General features: G+C 34.6%; 1 protein-coding gene across 3 annotated transcripts in view; it reads left to right on the top strand.

Moving 5' to 3' along the window:
* Positions 1 to 17,980, top strand: part of LOC115232543 (pyrokinin-1 receptor-like) — a 171,558-nt gene that overhangs the window by 66,840 nt on the left and 86,738 nt on the right. For all 3 annotated transcript variants that reach the window (XM_036500421.1, XM_029802482.2, XM_036500420.1), the window contains exon 2: positions 9,210 to 9,596. In XM_036500421.1, the coding sequence (XP_036356314.1) occupies positions 9,210 to 9,596 (387 nt within the window). The remainder of the gene's footprint in view (positions 1 to 9,209; positions 9,597 to 17,980) is intronic.

Below are 17,980 nucleotides of genomic sequence, written 5' to 3'. Positions count from 1 at the left end.
GAGAGACGAAATAGTGCTTGACTCATTATAGGTTTCATGTGGTTGTTGATAAAATGAAATTGTTCACGCCTAGATTGAATCCGGGATGCGGAATCAGTCTCCCAAAATTTACCTTCAACACTATTCATCATAACTGCTACAAATAATATGTAAATCAACATTGCATGATGATAGTGTGTGTGATGCTCTATTCTTGTATATACACAACTACAGCCCATGAGCAGTATTGGACACCACTGAAGACTAAGTTTGCATACCATGTATCTAATGTTGATTGATTTGCTAAACGAAACATACGGAGATTTCATATTGCTGCTGCAATTACCGCTGGTTATTGTCATTTGCACCTGTACTTCTCTGTCTAATGCTCATTGTAATTAACAAAAGCCGAATATATTAGAAATAGGGGGGAAAATCGAAAAGTCCACGCCTTTCTCAAGAGCATAATCGAAAATAAAATATTTTTATATCAAGTAAAAATCTGTAAAAACCTCTACTTAATAATTTTAGTAAGACCAATAAAGAACAAACACAAATCTTTTTGTACTTTTCATTTTAAAGGGTTATTTTAACCTCCAGATTACGTATTACGTATTCTATTTAAGAATCATTTAACTTTATACAGGAAAAATGTTCGAGAATCACTTGATAGTTAAAGAATTCTTCATATAAAATAGCCCTTTTATGTCTATACTTCAATAAATTTCTATTACTAAAAAATCCACTCAAAACATTTATTTCCACGAGTGCCTATTTGACAATAATTTCATTGTCTCTTAAATGACACTTTATCATTGTATTGAATTCCAATAAAAACGTTCGCTATTCTGAATTAAAAGTAGTTATTTCTTTATCCAGTGTTAAATTAAAGCGAGACAAGTCCGTTACAAGACTGATTTTTTTGTTGTAACACTGCCAGTTTATTTACATCGCTCTTACCTCAATGAAATGCGTGAGCACCATAGCAAAGTGTTTCTCTTTTGGAGTCAGCTTGAACGCTCTGCATTGATAGATTACTTTGATTGCAAATAGCTAATCAACAGATTTCATTCATGTCACAGATACATGGAATGACTTTTTTCTTTTGTAGTGTTATCTTTTACATTGCTAATGTCTCAGAAAGAAAGAAATGCCGAAATAAGCTCATTTAAAAGATTGGATAATGTGATTAGTGCATATCCAACATTATCCCTGTACATAATAGTAAATAGAGATGAAAGGCAAACAGATCAATGTTTATGTGGAGGGTATAGAGGTTACGAGAGGAACACATAAGAAAAGCACAAGAGAAAGACACAGCTCAATGATAGATCCGGCTGTTTGGCGTGTTTGTGGCTTTTCTATCTCTGTATGCAATAGCAGAAGTGGCGACAGCAGCAAAAATAGCCGCAGCAGTGGCAGTAGTAGTAGTAATAGTTGTTGTTATTATTATTGTTCTTGTCCTTATTCTGGTGTCTTCAAAAAGTTAATATTTTTCTTTTTTTCTTTGTAGTTCTTTTGGGTTTTGCTCAATACCTAGATCTTAATATAAAACCACATGAACAAAATCCGGGATAGAACTAATTTCAAATATGTTCTTTCACAAATACAGAGAGAGAGAGAGAGAGAGAGAGAGAGAGAGAGAGAGACATTTATACACATTCATACACGTATACTTATACATACTTCTATATGTGTTGTGTGTTAGTGTGTATGAGTAAACTTTTTGTTTATTTTGTAGTACAGTATGTGTGTTTGTTTTTGTGTCGTCGCTTTATTCTTCATTAGTTTGCTTTTAATGTATTTATTCCTGTAGCCTATAACACAGTTTAGATTGTGCTCAGTGGAATAGATCTACCCTTTAAAAGATCTTTCTTCTAAAATATATGAACACATACCGTTAATGCCGCAGAATAACAAACTCTACATAAAATCAGCTCTTTTATTTTCCGCTTTCCCATCGCGATTCCTTTCACTTGTCAGGTTTTATATCACTTGTGAAATCTGTAATAAATTCCATTGATTTTTCCTTTCAAAGTTCATCGGTAGCAGTTTACTTCTATTTTATATTCGGATCACGTGGATAATAATAGTGTAATATTTTTTCTTAAACAATAATTTTAATTGATTGAATGCTGCTTCTTTCCAAATCAAATACTGAAAAGTTAATTGTTTTGCATTCATGCGATCTTTCTCGATGGTTCCGCTCGTGTGTGATGTATATTTTTGTGTGTGTTATAGGATTAAGTATCTCTTATTTATGAACGTAATCTCCAAATTGCACACAAGCATACGTGTGCAGAGGTTGTGTGTGTAAGAGAGAGAGGGGGAGGAAGAGGGAGAGAGAGAATGTGTGTGTGTGTGTGTGTGTGTGCGTATCGAGTATTCAACAAGTATGGCTGCATTGAATACTACATTAACTTTTAAATGTTACTTTAATATGAGGAATATATAAAGCTGTATTTCAACAGCAATATGTGCTCGTGTGTATGTATATGAAGAGTGTGCATTTACATCAATGTGCGCGCGCGCGTATCGGTGTGTGAATTAAAACACATTACTTGAAGTTTAATGTTATCTAACAATTTAATGGAAAAACTGCTATATTTGTTTTATGCTTTACATAGAAGACTTTTACATAACACATAACCTGAGGCCGATGTCTGGAGTGAAAATCTAGCCTTTTATTCAATGCTTTGAGGATGCATATTGGTTTCAAATTTTGGCATAAGGCCGACAATTTGGGGTACACTGGTACTTAATTTATTGATCTCAGAATGATTCAAGACAAAGTCGACCTCGGCGGGATTTGAACTCTGATTGTAAAGATGGACGAAATGCGGCCAAACATTTATCTGACGTACTAACGATTCTGCCAACTCGCTGCCTTATGCTTTGAGAAAGCATATATTACGTATAATAAAGCGCAATGTGACCTGTCGGTCACGCTAGGGTTCAGCAAAGTAAAACAACAAACAAAGCAAAGTAAAACAACAAACAACAAGCAGAGTGAGAGTTAGTAACAGTTAGAGGCGATAAAGCAGGCGGACAGCATTCAAAAGTTTTTACATTAATATATATGACGGATATTTGTCCTCATCTTGTTTGTTGTCAACACAACGTTTCGGCTGATATACCCTCCAGCATTCATCATGTGTCTTGGGGAAATTTAGAACCTGGGCTCTCATTCCTAATGTATATTTTCGATGTTTTTCTTATTATTATTATTATTATTATTATTATTATTATTATTCAGGTCACTGCCTGGAATCGAACTCGGAATCTTGGGGTTAGTAGCCCGTGCTCTTAACCACTACTCTATATGCAGTGACCTGAATAATAATAATAATAATAATAATAATAATAATAATAATAATAATAATAATAACAACAACAACATCGAAAAATGAGAACCCAGGTTCTAAATTTCCTCAAGACACCTGATGAAGGCTGGAGGGTATATCAGCCGAAACGTTGTGTTAACAACAAACAAGTTGAGGACAAATATCCGTCAAATGTAAATAATGTAAATAATGTACATAATTCCTCATCTCTTAAATATAGAACTGTTCAAAACTTTTCCTCTAAAGACGCTGGTTGTTTAACCAAAATAAAACTGCAAATTTTTATCATTAATAGTATTTAGTTTATCAGATTCATACTCAAATACACGCGCGCGCGAACACACAGAGACATATAAGAATATATATATGAAATTAAATATTAAACACTTTTGTTCTCAAAATATTATCGTTCACATTACATAGCCTATATATATTATGTAAACGATAATATATATATATATATATATATATATACATATATATATATATAAATATATATATATATATATATAAATATATATATATATATATATAAAGTTAATCCAAACATGAAAACACAAAGAGAAAATACAACAACGTGTGGACATGGAACAAGTATAGTGTTATTGGACGCTCAGGAAATGAAAGAAAGAAGGAGGATTTAACGTTTAGAGCGGAGCTCTTCGTCAAAAAAATAAGAAAAGGAAAGATCCAAGGAAGGGAAAACGGAGGGAAAAAAAACCAATGATACACACGAGGTCACATATTGAGTATATATATATATATATATATGGGGTGGGAAGGGTAAAGTGTTACTATTTTATATTCTTTATACTGCAAGCGCATTGTTTGTTTTTTTATTTTGTTGACTACACAGTAGAGTAGGTCAGTTGGGTACCGTCTGTGACAAAAACAGCTCCATCACGCAATTCACTCTGCCAGAAATTTGGAAACGACATGCTGTACTGCTTGGCATTCGCGCCGGAAGCTCCAATATCAACACTTCAGAGTGTTTGGGTGCCAATCTGAGGACAGTGCATGTACCGAGAGTGAAAAAAATCAAACATCCAGTCAACATCATAGTGTTTGGAATGATCACTAGTGATGACGACGTTATACCTCCATTCATTTTCTCATACGGTCTCAGACTCAACACGGAGGTCTACATTTGGTGCCTGAATGAGGTAGTGCTGCCCTGGGTCAAGAGAGTGGCTGCTGGAAGACCCTATGTCTAGCAACAGGTCTCTGCACCATGCCACACAAGCAAGAGAACCCTGTCATGGCTGTCAAGCAATTTCTGCGACAACATCACCCCCGACATCTGGCCACCTAACTCCCCAGACTGCAACCCCCTTGATTATTATGTGTGGGACGCAGTTGAGCGAAAAACCAACAAAACTCCTTGTAACACCAAAGATGAACTGAAGGCAAAGATAATGGCAGCATTCACCAACTTGAACAAGGAGACCGTCCAGAAGAGTTGCGGGAGATTATGAAGTCGTTTAGAGCCGTGGTTGACGCCAATGGCTATTTTATTGAATAAATTTACTCTCTAGTATTTCAAGATATTTTAATGTATTTTTGGTAAATATAACTGTTAAAATGAGATATCAGTGTTATTTTCATTTTTGTGTAATTTAGACGACGGCTTATTCACTGCACCCAGTCGATAATGTCGTCTAAATTATGGTGTCCAGCTGACCCTACTATACTGTGTAGTCGACAAACAATGCGCATGACCGAAATTGAAAATATAAAAGGCGACAATTTATCCATCGCATCCTGTATGTGTGTGTATGCGTGCATATATATATACATATATATATATATATATATATATATATATATATATATATATATATATATATATATGCTTTCATTCTTTTCTTCTTTTTTCGCTTTAGCCCATTTTCCCACTATTGCGCTTTCTAATACAAGCCCTTATTTCCTTTTCCAAATAAAAGATAATATACTCTGCTGATTTCATCGATCTAAAATATGTAAAATGCATGCGCGCGCACATTCACAGACGCATATACACATATTTATGTACATGTACATGCAAAGGTGTATATATATAAAGAGAGTGAGAGAGCGAGAGTAAGGGGGAGAGAGTAACGTCTATGTACAAATGTATCAATATATGTGTGCATATATATATATATATATATATATATATATATATATATATATATATAGTAGAAAATATTGATACTGAAGTTACAGTATCGATTGTGCAATTACCGTGGATGACGTCAGGTAGCCATAAGTAGTGAACGTGCTTTGCCGGCATACTACCAAAAATGCGGTTTAAATTTTTAATTTAAGTCTAAACTTTAATTATAACTTAGCTATATTTATATCCATGAAGGAGGAAGCAGAACAAATGCTAAATATTACAGACCTATCTCTCTCTAACTTCACATATTAGCAAGGTTATGGAACGCATTGTCAGAAAGAGACTGGTCACGTTCCTGGAAGAAAATAACTTACTCACAAACACACAACGGGGGTGGAGCTGCCTCACATAGCTACTACAACATTATGATCTGGTGTTGAAACAGCAGCTCAACCGCTCAAATGTAGATGTGGTATATCTCGATTTTGCTAAAGCCTTTGACAAAAATGATCATGGGATGACATATCACAAACTACGTCACCTTGGCATCACTTGAAATCTGGGAGAGTGGCTGTACGATATTTTAAAGAACAGAAGTTTGACAGTGGCAACCAATAGTACTCTCCCTAAGGAGACATCAATCCGCAGCGGAGTTCTTCGGGGAACTGTACTGAGACCACTATTGCTTGTATTGGCTCTCACGGGCATGCCGTCAGTCGTACACTCAGCCACTCTCACCAGCTATGCTGAACTCAATACGTAACAACAAAGTACTTTGTTTCCATGTTCTCCATGATATTCTCACAATAAGCGTTTACATGCAATTTTGAATAAACAGGACTAACGCATTCACGAAAATTATTTCAAAATACGAGTCAAGAAAATGAAAGGTATGTTCCTGATACCATAAAACTCAAAGTCAAATTTGAGAGGGTTGTTAGATTTCTAGACTTTGCTAAAGTCAATGATCTATCAGAAACCACCCACTCAATATAGGAATGCTTTAACATTGACTGCTTTCAGTTCTCAGGTCCTATATCACTTGTGAAATATGTAATAAATAGTAGACTGAGTAGAATTCAACAAAAACAAGACAATGTTTCACGGTCAAATATAAAATCATCATAGAACAAATAGTTCTTAACCTACCACTAAATTTATGTGCGATAATACAAACAGATTCAATAATGACTTAGTATTTAGAATAATGATATAGTATTTAATGAGATAGCAAAAGATAATTATTTTTTAATAAACTAGAATGAATAATAACATTAAATTATAAAAGTTAACTTTTATAACATTATCTAAGTTAATGAAAAATAATTTTCATCTGCGATATGGAGCAATGTATATTTGTAAATGTTCATATCATTATTAAAACGGTTGATATTATTTCACATACTCTAAACAGAAATTTAGTAGTCTGATAAGAGCTGTTTGTGGGAGGGAAGTATGGTGTACACTTTAATGCAATTCAATCTCGACTTGCTCGCTTTTATATTAGTGTCAAAAGCAATATTTCACATGAATATGCTGATAGGGAAATGGTCAGGAGCATTTTACAAGAATTTTGAGGATATCAAAATTTTCGGGAATATAATTCTACATTCTAAGAATATCGTAGGCTGAATGTTTATTCGCCATTATTTGTCACGTTCACATTCAATTTCTTCTAAATTGCTTCCAAGTAGGATTAAACTTGAAATCCGTCTAACTACATTTCTAGAAGCACTGAAATCTATTTCAAGATTAGTTTATGAATTGTAATTTTTCTTTAACTTTTTGAATTGCACAAATATAGAAAAAAAATTTCTATTAACTGTTTTGCTTGTTATTCAAGATTCTTACAGTAAGTTTCAAAAGGCTTCTGAGTTTTAAGGGAGTATTTGGATCTTTTTCTAAATCACGTTGAAATAAAGTGAGATCATTCTCAAACACTTGATCAATTCAAGCATCACGTCAATAGATTTCCCAAAATCTTAGTTTAATATTAAGCTTATTAGGATGTAAAGAAAAGTCAGTGAAAAACAAAAATTTACTGAGCCAAGCAAAATCCTTTAGTTGCAGAAAATTAAGTTCTATGCTTTTCATATCAAAAAGTAGGCTGATTTTACTTTAAAATTCCACAAACAATTGAACCACGACTTAAACATTGTACTTTAGTAAACTATTATAAAGTGATTCATCTTCATTTAAAAGTAAGTTAAATTTACTTTCATGCCAAACCCTGATCAACATCATCAAGAGCTTTACAGCCTACTTTTGCGCATGGCACTTCCTATGTATAATACAATCGAGAGAATAGGAGGAATCATCGCAGCTTCTGTAAATTGCTTCACAAAATAAATATCTCAGACTACTGTATTAGTGGTACCGTCTGTAATGATCCAAAATACTTTTAACAAATTTATCTTTTCCGTAAACATTAACACTATGATCATACCAGACTTTCATTCGTAGCTTTTGAGGCAAATTCTCTAATTTAATCAACCATTCATGAATGAAAATTTCCTAAAATATTGAACATAGCTAATTAAGTTGATGACGTAATATCAATAATTTCACCGATAAAAATATTAAAATGTGGTTAGTATCTAAATGTTCTATAATTCGACATTTTAAATGAGCATTTCTTTTCATGGGTTTACCTTCAGTAGTATTTCTTCTTATTGCTAACGTACTATCATGCTTTATAAAAGCTGTACAATGAAAGTTATCAAGTAAAATTATGCACATTTAACAAAAGCATCTTTAAAAAGCTCATTACTTATTGATTTTCTATGATCAGCAATACGAAAGCTTGCAGCTATTAAATGGGTAAGTTCAGGACTGTTTCCGCTTATGCGTTTTTTTAAAGTATTTCTTGTGATTTCTTTTTTCTTGTGTATGGCTGGTGGTTAGTCTCAAAATCATTTTTTAGAATCCTTTTTACAGAGTTCTATTCACAGTCGGTTCTCAAAAACATGCAAACATTTTTATTGCTTTATCAAAGATACCAGCCCATCAATCTTGAAAATGTCTGCCACTTCCTATATGTGATAACTTAATTTTTTAATTAATAATCGATATCATCGTGAGTAAGTTAGAAGAAATTGAAATTATAGAATTGAAAAAAGTTAATATCATGCACTTACCATATGATGTTACTTTGTTCAAATGAACAATGATGAGTTGCTAATTTGTTAAATTGTAAGCGATCTGTAAATCATATGCTGTAATATAAAATGTAATGCCAGAAGGTCATGAGTTGATTAACTGGACTTTGAGCAAGATACTTCATTTAACATTGCGCCAGTCTATTCAGTGGAAAATTAGTACCAGCTACAACTGGAGGCTTCTTGCAACATGCTGGTGTCCCATTCGCTGGGGGAAATCTTGTTACTCTCAGTCGCTGTGTGCATAGAGACGGGGATAAACATCGGCTTTATGAATCTGTGAGTATAAGCCAGAACTTTAATATTACAAAACACTGAAAAATATAATGTTTTAGTAGGTATGTTAAACTTTTAAAAATTATTGTCAGATTTAGCAAGATTTTTAAATAATAATAATAATAATAATATTGTAGGAAGATCTTTTTCGAAATCCATCATCTATCACCGAAAATCCCACGGCTTGTCACTGCTAAATAGCGCGTAGTAAGTTTATCTATCAATCTATCTCCCTTTCTATCACGCTCTTTTTTCTTCCTCTTTCTCTCCTCTCTCTCTCTCTTTCTACATATATATTAAATGTGTATTGTTTGAGTACATTTTATCTTTTTTTTTTTACTTTTATCTTTGCAGACAAAAAAACCCACCTATTCAAGACCTTTTACTCTTTGATACAGAGTTCGAAGAAAATGGTACAAAACGTAATTATTGATAGCTACTACGAATTCCAGTCAGAAAACATGACAATTGAAGACGTTACCTCTTTCATAACAGAACCACCGAACAGTACGAGAACTTGGAATAGTTCAGCACTAGAAAGACTTCTCGAAATAAATATGGGACCTCGACAAATCAGTTCACCTTGGAGTCTTACCACACTCTATGCCATCATATTCCTGTTGGGATTATTCGGGAACCTTTGTACATGTATTGTAATAATCCGCTACCGTCATATGCATTCAACAACCAATTTCTACCTCTTCTCTTTGGCAGTTTCTGATATTCTTATACTGGTTGTAGGTGAGTGGTTTCCATTTCTTTTTGATTTGTTGTTAAAGATGACTTACTTAAATCCGAATGCTGCATTCAGATCAATAAGCAGTTGAATTATTTCCAAAGGAGTGATTTCAGCTCTCCGCTCATAGTTTTATAGCGTAGTTATTATTATTACTGTTATTATTATTATCATTGTTACTATTGTTACTATATATTATTATTATTATTATTATTATTATTATTATCATTATTATTATTATTATCATTATTATTATTATTATTATTATTATTATTATTATTATTATTATTATGATACATTTCACTTCTCAGAGCTCTCAATTTTAATTGCTAATTCTGTAAGAACGGACAACAACCTGTTATCAAGGGTCTCACAGGGTCATCTTTCACAATACTTAAATACAAGTACTTGTATAATTTTTGTTGTTGTTGTACCACCAGAAGTGAAGAATAGCATCATTGGTTACAGATTTCGAATCATCGGTTTAAAATACTTAACAGCCAGAGTAAACAGGGAATTATCTAATCCGGAGAAACAAATATCGTAAAGCACTTTTATCTGAAATTACCGCTCTTCAATTTATTCGCCTTCTATTACACCTGTTGCAGATAGATAGATAGATAGATTTTACGCCCCAATCCACGTACACACACATGTGTATATATATATAGATGCTCCACCTCCACATTTCCCATTTATCAAATTCCACCGTCAAAAAGTACTTTCCAACTTGAGCGCAATGAGATCGTGACTGCGAAACAAATTTCTTGACTACACAGCATTGCGTGCATCAATGCTTCGTCTTAATCCCGTAGTCTGTTTCACTAAGTATGATAGGGCCTTATAAGTACAGTACAGCTTGTTAAAAATCAAGTAGAATTGTTCCAAGCAATTAACAAACAGAAGCTTACTTTAAGTGATGTTGAAAATCTAAAAACAACAAGCAAAATAAAGCTGATCAAACTTCTTGGACTATGCAGATAATGTACATTGAAGTAGCTCTCGTCTTTAAAACCAGCTGGTGAAAACAACGGACAGATTTTAGTTTTATTAGGCCTTCTCAATGAAGAATAGTCTACTTAATTTGCAAGATCTGGTTGAGAAAGTCTTTACTTCAGGGAAACATATGATCTGGAACCCACAAGGGGAGTGGAAAACAGAATACCCTAAAAATAGCTGATGACGAGATACATAGCCAGAACGAAATAAGCAGGAATCCAACTTGTGAGTAGCAGAAAAGACTGCCCAGAATCTGGAACAGTGGAGAAAAATAGCGATGGCCTATGCTTCATATGGAGCGAAAGGCTTAAGCATGTAACTACTCTATATAGTCGCTGTATAGTATGTAATTACTTTATATAGTCTTCCTATGTGAGTAGAAAGTATTTCACCGAGTAGGTCTAGTAACACTGCTTTCACCGTTTGGATTTAAAACCTAGTTCCACCCTAATTTACATTATATATGTTGTCCAAATATTTCTATCAAAAAGTCGCATTGTTTACTGTTTTTGAGTTTGAAACCCTTCAAGTAGGTGGGGTTACATTTTCTGTTAATTACAAGAGTGATTACAATAAATTTTCAAGCTCATTATGTTATGTATGTAAGACTACATTTGTATTTAGTACACTGTTGTATTTTCCCTCGGTCATATTGTTAAATGTCATACAGTATGTAGTTCACAATCTTTCTTGTTCTGAAATTAATTTGGTGCAACAGACTAAGGTCCATCTCGCCATCGATTCTAAGATCGATAACCTACGGAGCAGCGACATAATTGATATTGATTCCATCGATTTTATTTTCTCTTGTATAAAATGTTACCTAATGTCTATCAAATTAAATTCTTATTAATAATATTCATACAATCTCAGCTACAATGGTATTAGATACAAACACACACACACACACATACACACACACACACACACAAATACATACACACAAACACTGTATATATAAATATATACATATCGTCAAACTATATGTATATATTTATATAATGAAACTAATATACCTGCTTATAGTTCCCTCACCTGTCTTTGTCATTTGTTTTCTGTACATTTGAACTACACACATATATATTTTCTTTTTAAATGTAGATATATATATATAGTAGAAATTTACAGAAAAACAAAAGACGAAGACAGGTGTATGAACAACAAGCAGGTGTGTTAGTTTGACGCTCGGGAAAGTGAGAAAGTGTTTTACACTCTTCAACATGGTGCGTAAGATATCTGAGTACAAATTATGTTTATAAAAAAAAAACAAATATATAATAACAGATGATAACTTTATCAAAAAATGCTATGAGGATAAAAAATAAACCTTCTTATCTAAAACGTTATTCAATAAAGCCACCTTCAGCTTCAACAACTGCTTCTATATGAGATCTAAATCATCTACATGCTCGAATCAAGTGGTCCTGGTTCATTTTGGACATCACTCTGACTATGGCAGCTTTCAAAGTATCTTTGCTGTTATGGGCATGTTCATTGACCTCTCTCTCAACAACGCTCAGCATGTAATAGTCCAATGGATTGTGATCTGGGGAATTAGGAGGCCAAATGTTAGGGGTTGTGTGATCATGAAAAATTTCAGCCATCCATTCCTGTGTTACTAAAGCCACGTGTGATAGTGCAGACTCTTACTGAAACACATATGGCCTTCCATTGCATACACTGTTTATCCAGGGCTTAAAATTGTTTCCAGGACCTCAACGTAGACAGCAGAGTTAACTCTAAGGCCTTGTGGAAAGAGGTAAGGAGGCACCACATGTCCTTCATTGCTGACATCTTCTAAAACCATGACAGTTGCAGGAAATTTTTTATGCATAACACTTGGAAATTCAGAAGGGTCTGCACATAACCATCTGTCATTTCTTCTGTTAACGTTTTGATCTCGGTCGAAGTTTTTCTCGTTTGAGAAAAACCAAATCAAATCTTCTTCTGCTAGATTTTTCAGTTTAAGAACCTTTTAGATCTGATGTAGTGATTTTCTTTTGCTTTTTCTGACAAACTGACGTTTCCTCGTCATATAAGACTTATATCTGATGTCTTCGTGGACAACATTTCTGACTGTTCCTTCTGACACGTGGAGAACTTTTGCACTCGACCTCATGGACTTTCTGAGATTGCAAACAATCGTCTGTTGAACTTGCTGGATAAATTCAAGTGTTCTGGTGATTTCAGAACATTTAGCATGCTTTTCATGCTTTAATACTGGTGACACGTTTCCATTTTCAGTCTCCTTGGGAACTTTGTAGACGAAAGATCTGGTAACTTTTAAAAATTGAGATATTTCTAAACCGCTTTGCTCAACCTTTAAAACCACAATAACAGCATACCTCTTCATTTCTTGAGTAAGATGAGGGTCTGCCATTATTATTTTCTGAAACAAAGATTATACAGAGTTGGCAAAAAATGCAGCAATGACCCAAAAAAGGTATGTCCTCAAATACCTTACGCACCCTGAACAGATCTCACAATTATTATTGTTTACTTAAGAAAACAACAAGTTCTTTTCACATCATTTCAATATCTACAACAAAAAAGCTTTCAAAAGATTACCAAAGAGTTAGCTATATTCTATGTTGCAGGTATTTTGTATTACGATGTATAACGTGTGTGTGAGAGAGGGAGAGAGGGGGGAGAGAAAGAGAAAGCTTTCCCCTGTAAAGATTCGAAAACGCTATTTCCCATATCAGACAAGTCCTCAGTTTTCATTTGTAATACCACTCAAATCTAAAGACAGTTCGTTGTTCTTTAAGCCTCATGGCGATATCATGAGAAAAATGAGCACTTCACAGATATTTTTTAGAATATCGCGGTTATTGATGAAAATAATGAGCTTCAGGAAGATATTATCCTTGAGATAATGGACTCTCTTACTATCGATGAGATTTAAAAATCGTAATAAATTTAATACTGTGAAGGCACCGACTCTCTTCCGTGAGATTGATGGGCTTGCTGTAGAGATCCACCAACTAATTTCAAACGTCACATCAGGTGATCAATCGTACGCAGATATATACATATACACATACATATATTCATACATACATATATGCATTCATAACATGCATATATGCATACATACATATATACATATAAAACATAACACCTTTTCGTTTTTAGCATTAAAAGAAACAATCCTGTCGGGTTTTTTTAAACCTTTTAGCTTTGGGGTGGGGTTTATTGAAACGCTGTCCTACAAATGTAGTGCTAGCTGGGTGGGATTGGGGAATGTTTTGGCGTTGTTCGTTGGTATTTATGGTTTTTCTTTTTACATGGGGAGGAGAGTTCGAGGTGCTTTCTTTTTTCCGTTTGTATGTAACTGTTGTGTAATCCATATCTACTTGTTCAATTTCTTTCGATTGTTTTTCCTTCGTCCTTTTGTTCTTCATTCTGTTTTTCATTTTGTTTCTTTCCATCCTTCTGTTTTTCGTTTTGCTGTTTTTCTTTATTTTCTTTTGTTAGTGCTGCGTTCTCCTGTTTCTTTTTCTCTGTATTTTTCTCAACGTTTCTTTTTTTTGGGGGGGGGGGCTCAACAGTTTTTTTTTCTTCGTGCAAGTAGAGCAAACGTGACCCTTCTGCCCGCACTTAAAACACCTGGGCCTACGTCCCTCCACCGACACACGAATTGTATGCCCCTCCCCCACGTGGTCAGCTTCCTCTTGACAATTCGTTCCATGACATTGCTGACATGTGTGGTTAGAGAGACAGGCCTTCTTTATGAATAGGATATATTATGCCTTCCTTTAATTTTCTTGAAAGTCTACTAATAGTAAAGAAAATTTGGAAGAAAATCTGCTGTGATCTTCATAGGGTCCCTTTGCATTTTTAGGAGGATTTCTGGGAATTCATCAGGAGTAGTGGCTGAGTTTAAGTTCATTCCATCAATGGCTGACATTACATCAGTTTCCTCTGTTTTAATGTAATCGATAATCATCCCTTTGTGTAGAGCCGTAGCTTCACAGAATTCGTCCGGCATATTTATTTACAAGCATCCCAACAGAGATGTGAAAACACTTTTGTATTGTACATTTAGTATTTAATTATCTTTTGGGGGTCCACAGTCAGTGACCCATTTTCTTCGAACAGTTGCTCTACCTTATACTGTATTGCAAATCTATTGAAGGCTTTACATTTTTACAGCCCTGGTTTCTTTTTCTGTCCTCTCCTTTCCATGGGAATGTTTCAGTTCAGTTTCAATTTCAACCAGTGCTCGTGTGAGATGGGATTTTTCACCATCCTTTGATGGCTCATTTAGATGATTTGAGATACTTGATCTCCATCTCATTAGAATTTTTCTATCTCTGGAAATTGTTTTTCTGTCCGTTTGACATTTTCTCTGGAGCAAACTTACTGCATATGTCTTGCATGATAGCTTTAAAATGTTGTAGGTTTATATCAATAACCTACGTAGAGACACTGGCAAACCATTTTATCCCCCAGAGTTTCTTTCTGAATGCTTTTGCAATTAGCTTTATGAACATTGATGCTGGGAAGGAGTCAGGTGCTTCTAGTAGACTGCGTGTCTATAGATTTTCTCGGATATTACATTGTTAGTTTTACCAAGTTATGTTCCGAGAAAATCCTTGATGCCACATAAACATTATGGATGAGCGCCGTGTTATTTGTGAAACAGAGACTTCGCCTACTTCTGCTCGCGCGCACGCGTATGTGTGCATGTGTGTATGTATGAGTGTGTATGTGTGTATGTATATATATGTGTGTGTGTGTGTGTGTGTGTGTGTGTTTGTGTGTGTATGTGTGTATGTATATATATATATATATATATATATATATATATATATATATAATGTATGTATGTATGTGTGTGTGTGTTTGTGTATGTGCGTTTGCGTATAATCTATAGTGGGATAAATATGAGTATAGGTGTACATGTATATGTGGGCGGCGTGGGTGCGGTGGAATAGTTCTGGTTTCTGTAGAAATATTTGGCTGTGCTATGTATGGATAGGATTGATGAGCTTGTGCACAGTTTGCTGAACCTGTGTGGCTAGTATGCTGAACTCATACACAGTTTGGCGACAGGGCTTTCGAAAACATTCATATGTGAATTAAGTTCCTCTTGCTTTTGATCTTTATATCTGTCTAAAGTTGGCTTATCTCCTTTCCACCCCAGTATATCTTCCTTTCGCTTTTGGTTCACTTTATCTCTTGACCGTTTCCATTCTTTATTTTTGAGGTGATTCCATAAATGTTGATTGACGTGTTTTCAATCGTGTCTTGCCATTTTTGATTTTATCTTAATGAGTGACAAAAATTAACATTTTCGGATGTATCTTCAGCTTTCCTGGAGAATTAACAATGTTTCCAATTGGGCTGTTATATGATGTATTTAAAGGGATATTCTTCTGAAAAGAATATAATTTTACTAATCTCTTTTAATATCTTTTACATGATTTTTACATCAAACGTGGATGTGAAATACCTCAATTTTGAAAAGGCTTTTGAAAAGCACGAGATAATATGTCACAAGCTACGAGGACTCGACAGAATTGGAAAACCGAGAGAATAGTTACTCTACTCATTTTCGATTTTGGCCTTCCAAACATCACGTATAAATAGAATTGATTTTGTATATGTAGTAGAGATAAATTCTACATGAACCAAAGGTGCTCCGTTATATAATCAGGGGAGGAGTTTTTTCCATCGCAAATCTGTATTCGAATATACAACTGTATTACATAATGCTGAATGTGCATACAGATGTGTGCATGTGCGCATATAATTTTGGGTGTCATAAAGAAAAGCACGAAACAGCTGTAATCATAAGGAAATAATAAACCTGTATTCGCTTTTTACATCTGATTATGTACTCCTTGTGGAAATATTTCATAGATTTCCAGATGCAAGGACATGTTAAATTACATTAGCTGCTGCGTGAACTGATGACCGGTACTTGCTTAAACGTTTACAGGGCATTTTACTTGATTCTCCGAAACCAGTTTTCTATTTACTTTGTGTGTGTGTGTAATATGGACAGTTGAATTAGTGTCGTTTTGAGGTAGAATTTTGTTTGCGCCAAACAGGCGTCTCGATTCCCGTTGGTGGTGCTGCACCTTTTTCCTGTCATCTGTATGGTACACACATTGTATATTTTATCATATTATATATGCTCATGCACGCGTGTGAGTGTGTGTCTGTTACCGTATTTCTACATCTTTCTATCTTATGTGTATTCAAATTTTTAAGTTTCACAATCCTGGGGATGGGGAGGGGGATTATCGATAAAATATTTTTGATACAATTCAATTAACGACACGTATTCCCCCAAAACAACTGTCATTGTTCCTCCTCTAAAGAAATCAATAAAAACATTCTGTACATAAATAACCATAATCTGATTATATAAATACGCATGTGTTAGTTGCTTCCAATTTATTTTAACAATGCCTTGAGCAATATCTTCATAATAGAGCATTATCATAATCTGCTCAGGGAACTAGCTGAAAAAGTTGTTAGAGCGTCGAAGAAAATGCTTTGCAGTATTTCTTCCGTCTCTTTACGTTCTGAGTTCAAATCAGCCGTAGTTAACTTCGACTTCCACCCCAATGGGGTGGATAAAATAGAAGACCAATCAAGTTCTGGGGTCCATGATATCAACTACGCCGCCTCCCCGCAAATTGTTGGTCCTGTACCTAAATCAAACCGTTATCATGATCTACTAATTTTATACACTGGTTTTGTTTTATTCTTTGGTTAAGGAAGGAAAGGTTATTTCCTTTCATAGTTTATATTCGATTTGTAGCAATATTTGTTTCTGCGTGAGAAGCCACCTGGACTAACAATTAGGATGCTCGGCTCGTGGCCATAAAGACGTAAGTTCAATTACATGGAGCGGCAAATGAGCTGTAATCTTCCACATAGCACTTGATTTCACATTGCTCCATTCTCTCAGCTCTAATGAGTACCAACAGGATGATTGTACAGCCTTCTTTCGCCTCAGGTGTCTTGTCCTGAATGCTTCTCAAAATTAAATGTGAGGGATCGAGAAGGTATTTATGTCTTCTCGCTCCCAAAAAAGTGCTCAAAATAATTAACGAAATTATAGTACATGTCACCAAGCCATATATTTCTTTATTGCCCACAAGAGGCTAAACATAGAGAGGACAAACAAGGACAGACAAAGGAATTAAGTCAATTACATCGACCCCTGTGCGAAACTGGTACTTTATTTATCGACCCCGAAAGGATGAAAGGCAAAGTCGACCTCGGCGGAATTTAAACTCAGAACGTAACGACAGACGAAATACCTGTTTCTTTACTACCCACAAGGGGCTAAACACAGAGAGGACAAACAAGGACAGACAAGTCGATTATATCGACCCTAGTGCGTAACTAGTACTTAACTTATCGACCC

This window comes from Octopus sinensis, linkage group LG2 (genome assembly GCF_006345805.1).
Source record: "Octopus sinensis linkage group LG2, ASM634580v1, whole genome shotgun sequence".
NCBI classification, from domain to species: Eukaryota; Metazoa; Mollusca; class Cephalopoda; order Octopoda; family Octopodidae; genus Octopus; species Octopus sinensis.
This window is presented reverse-complemented; position numbering and strand designations above follow the sequence as displayed.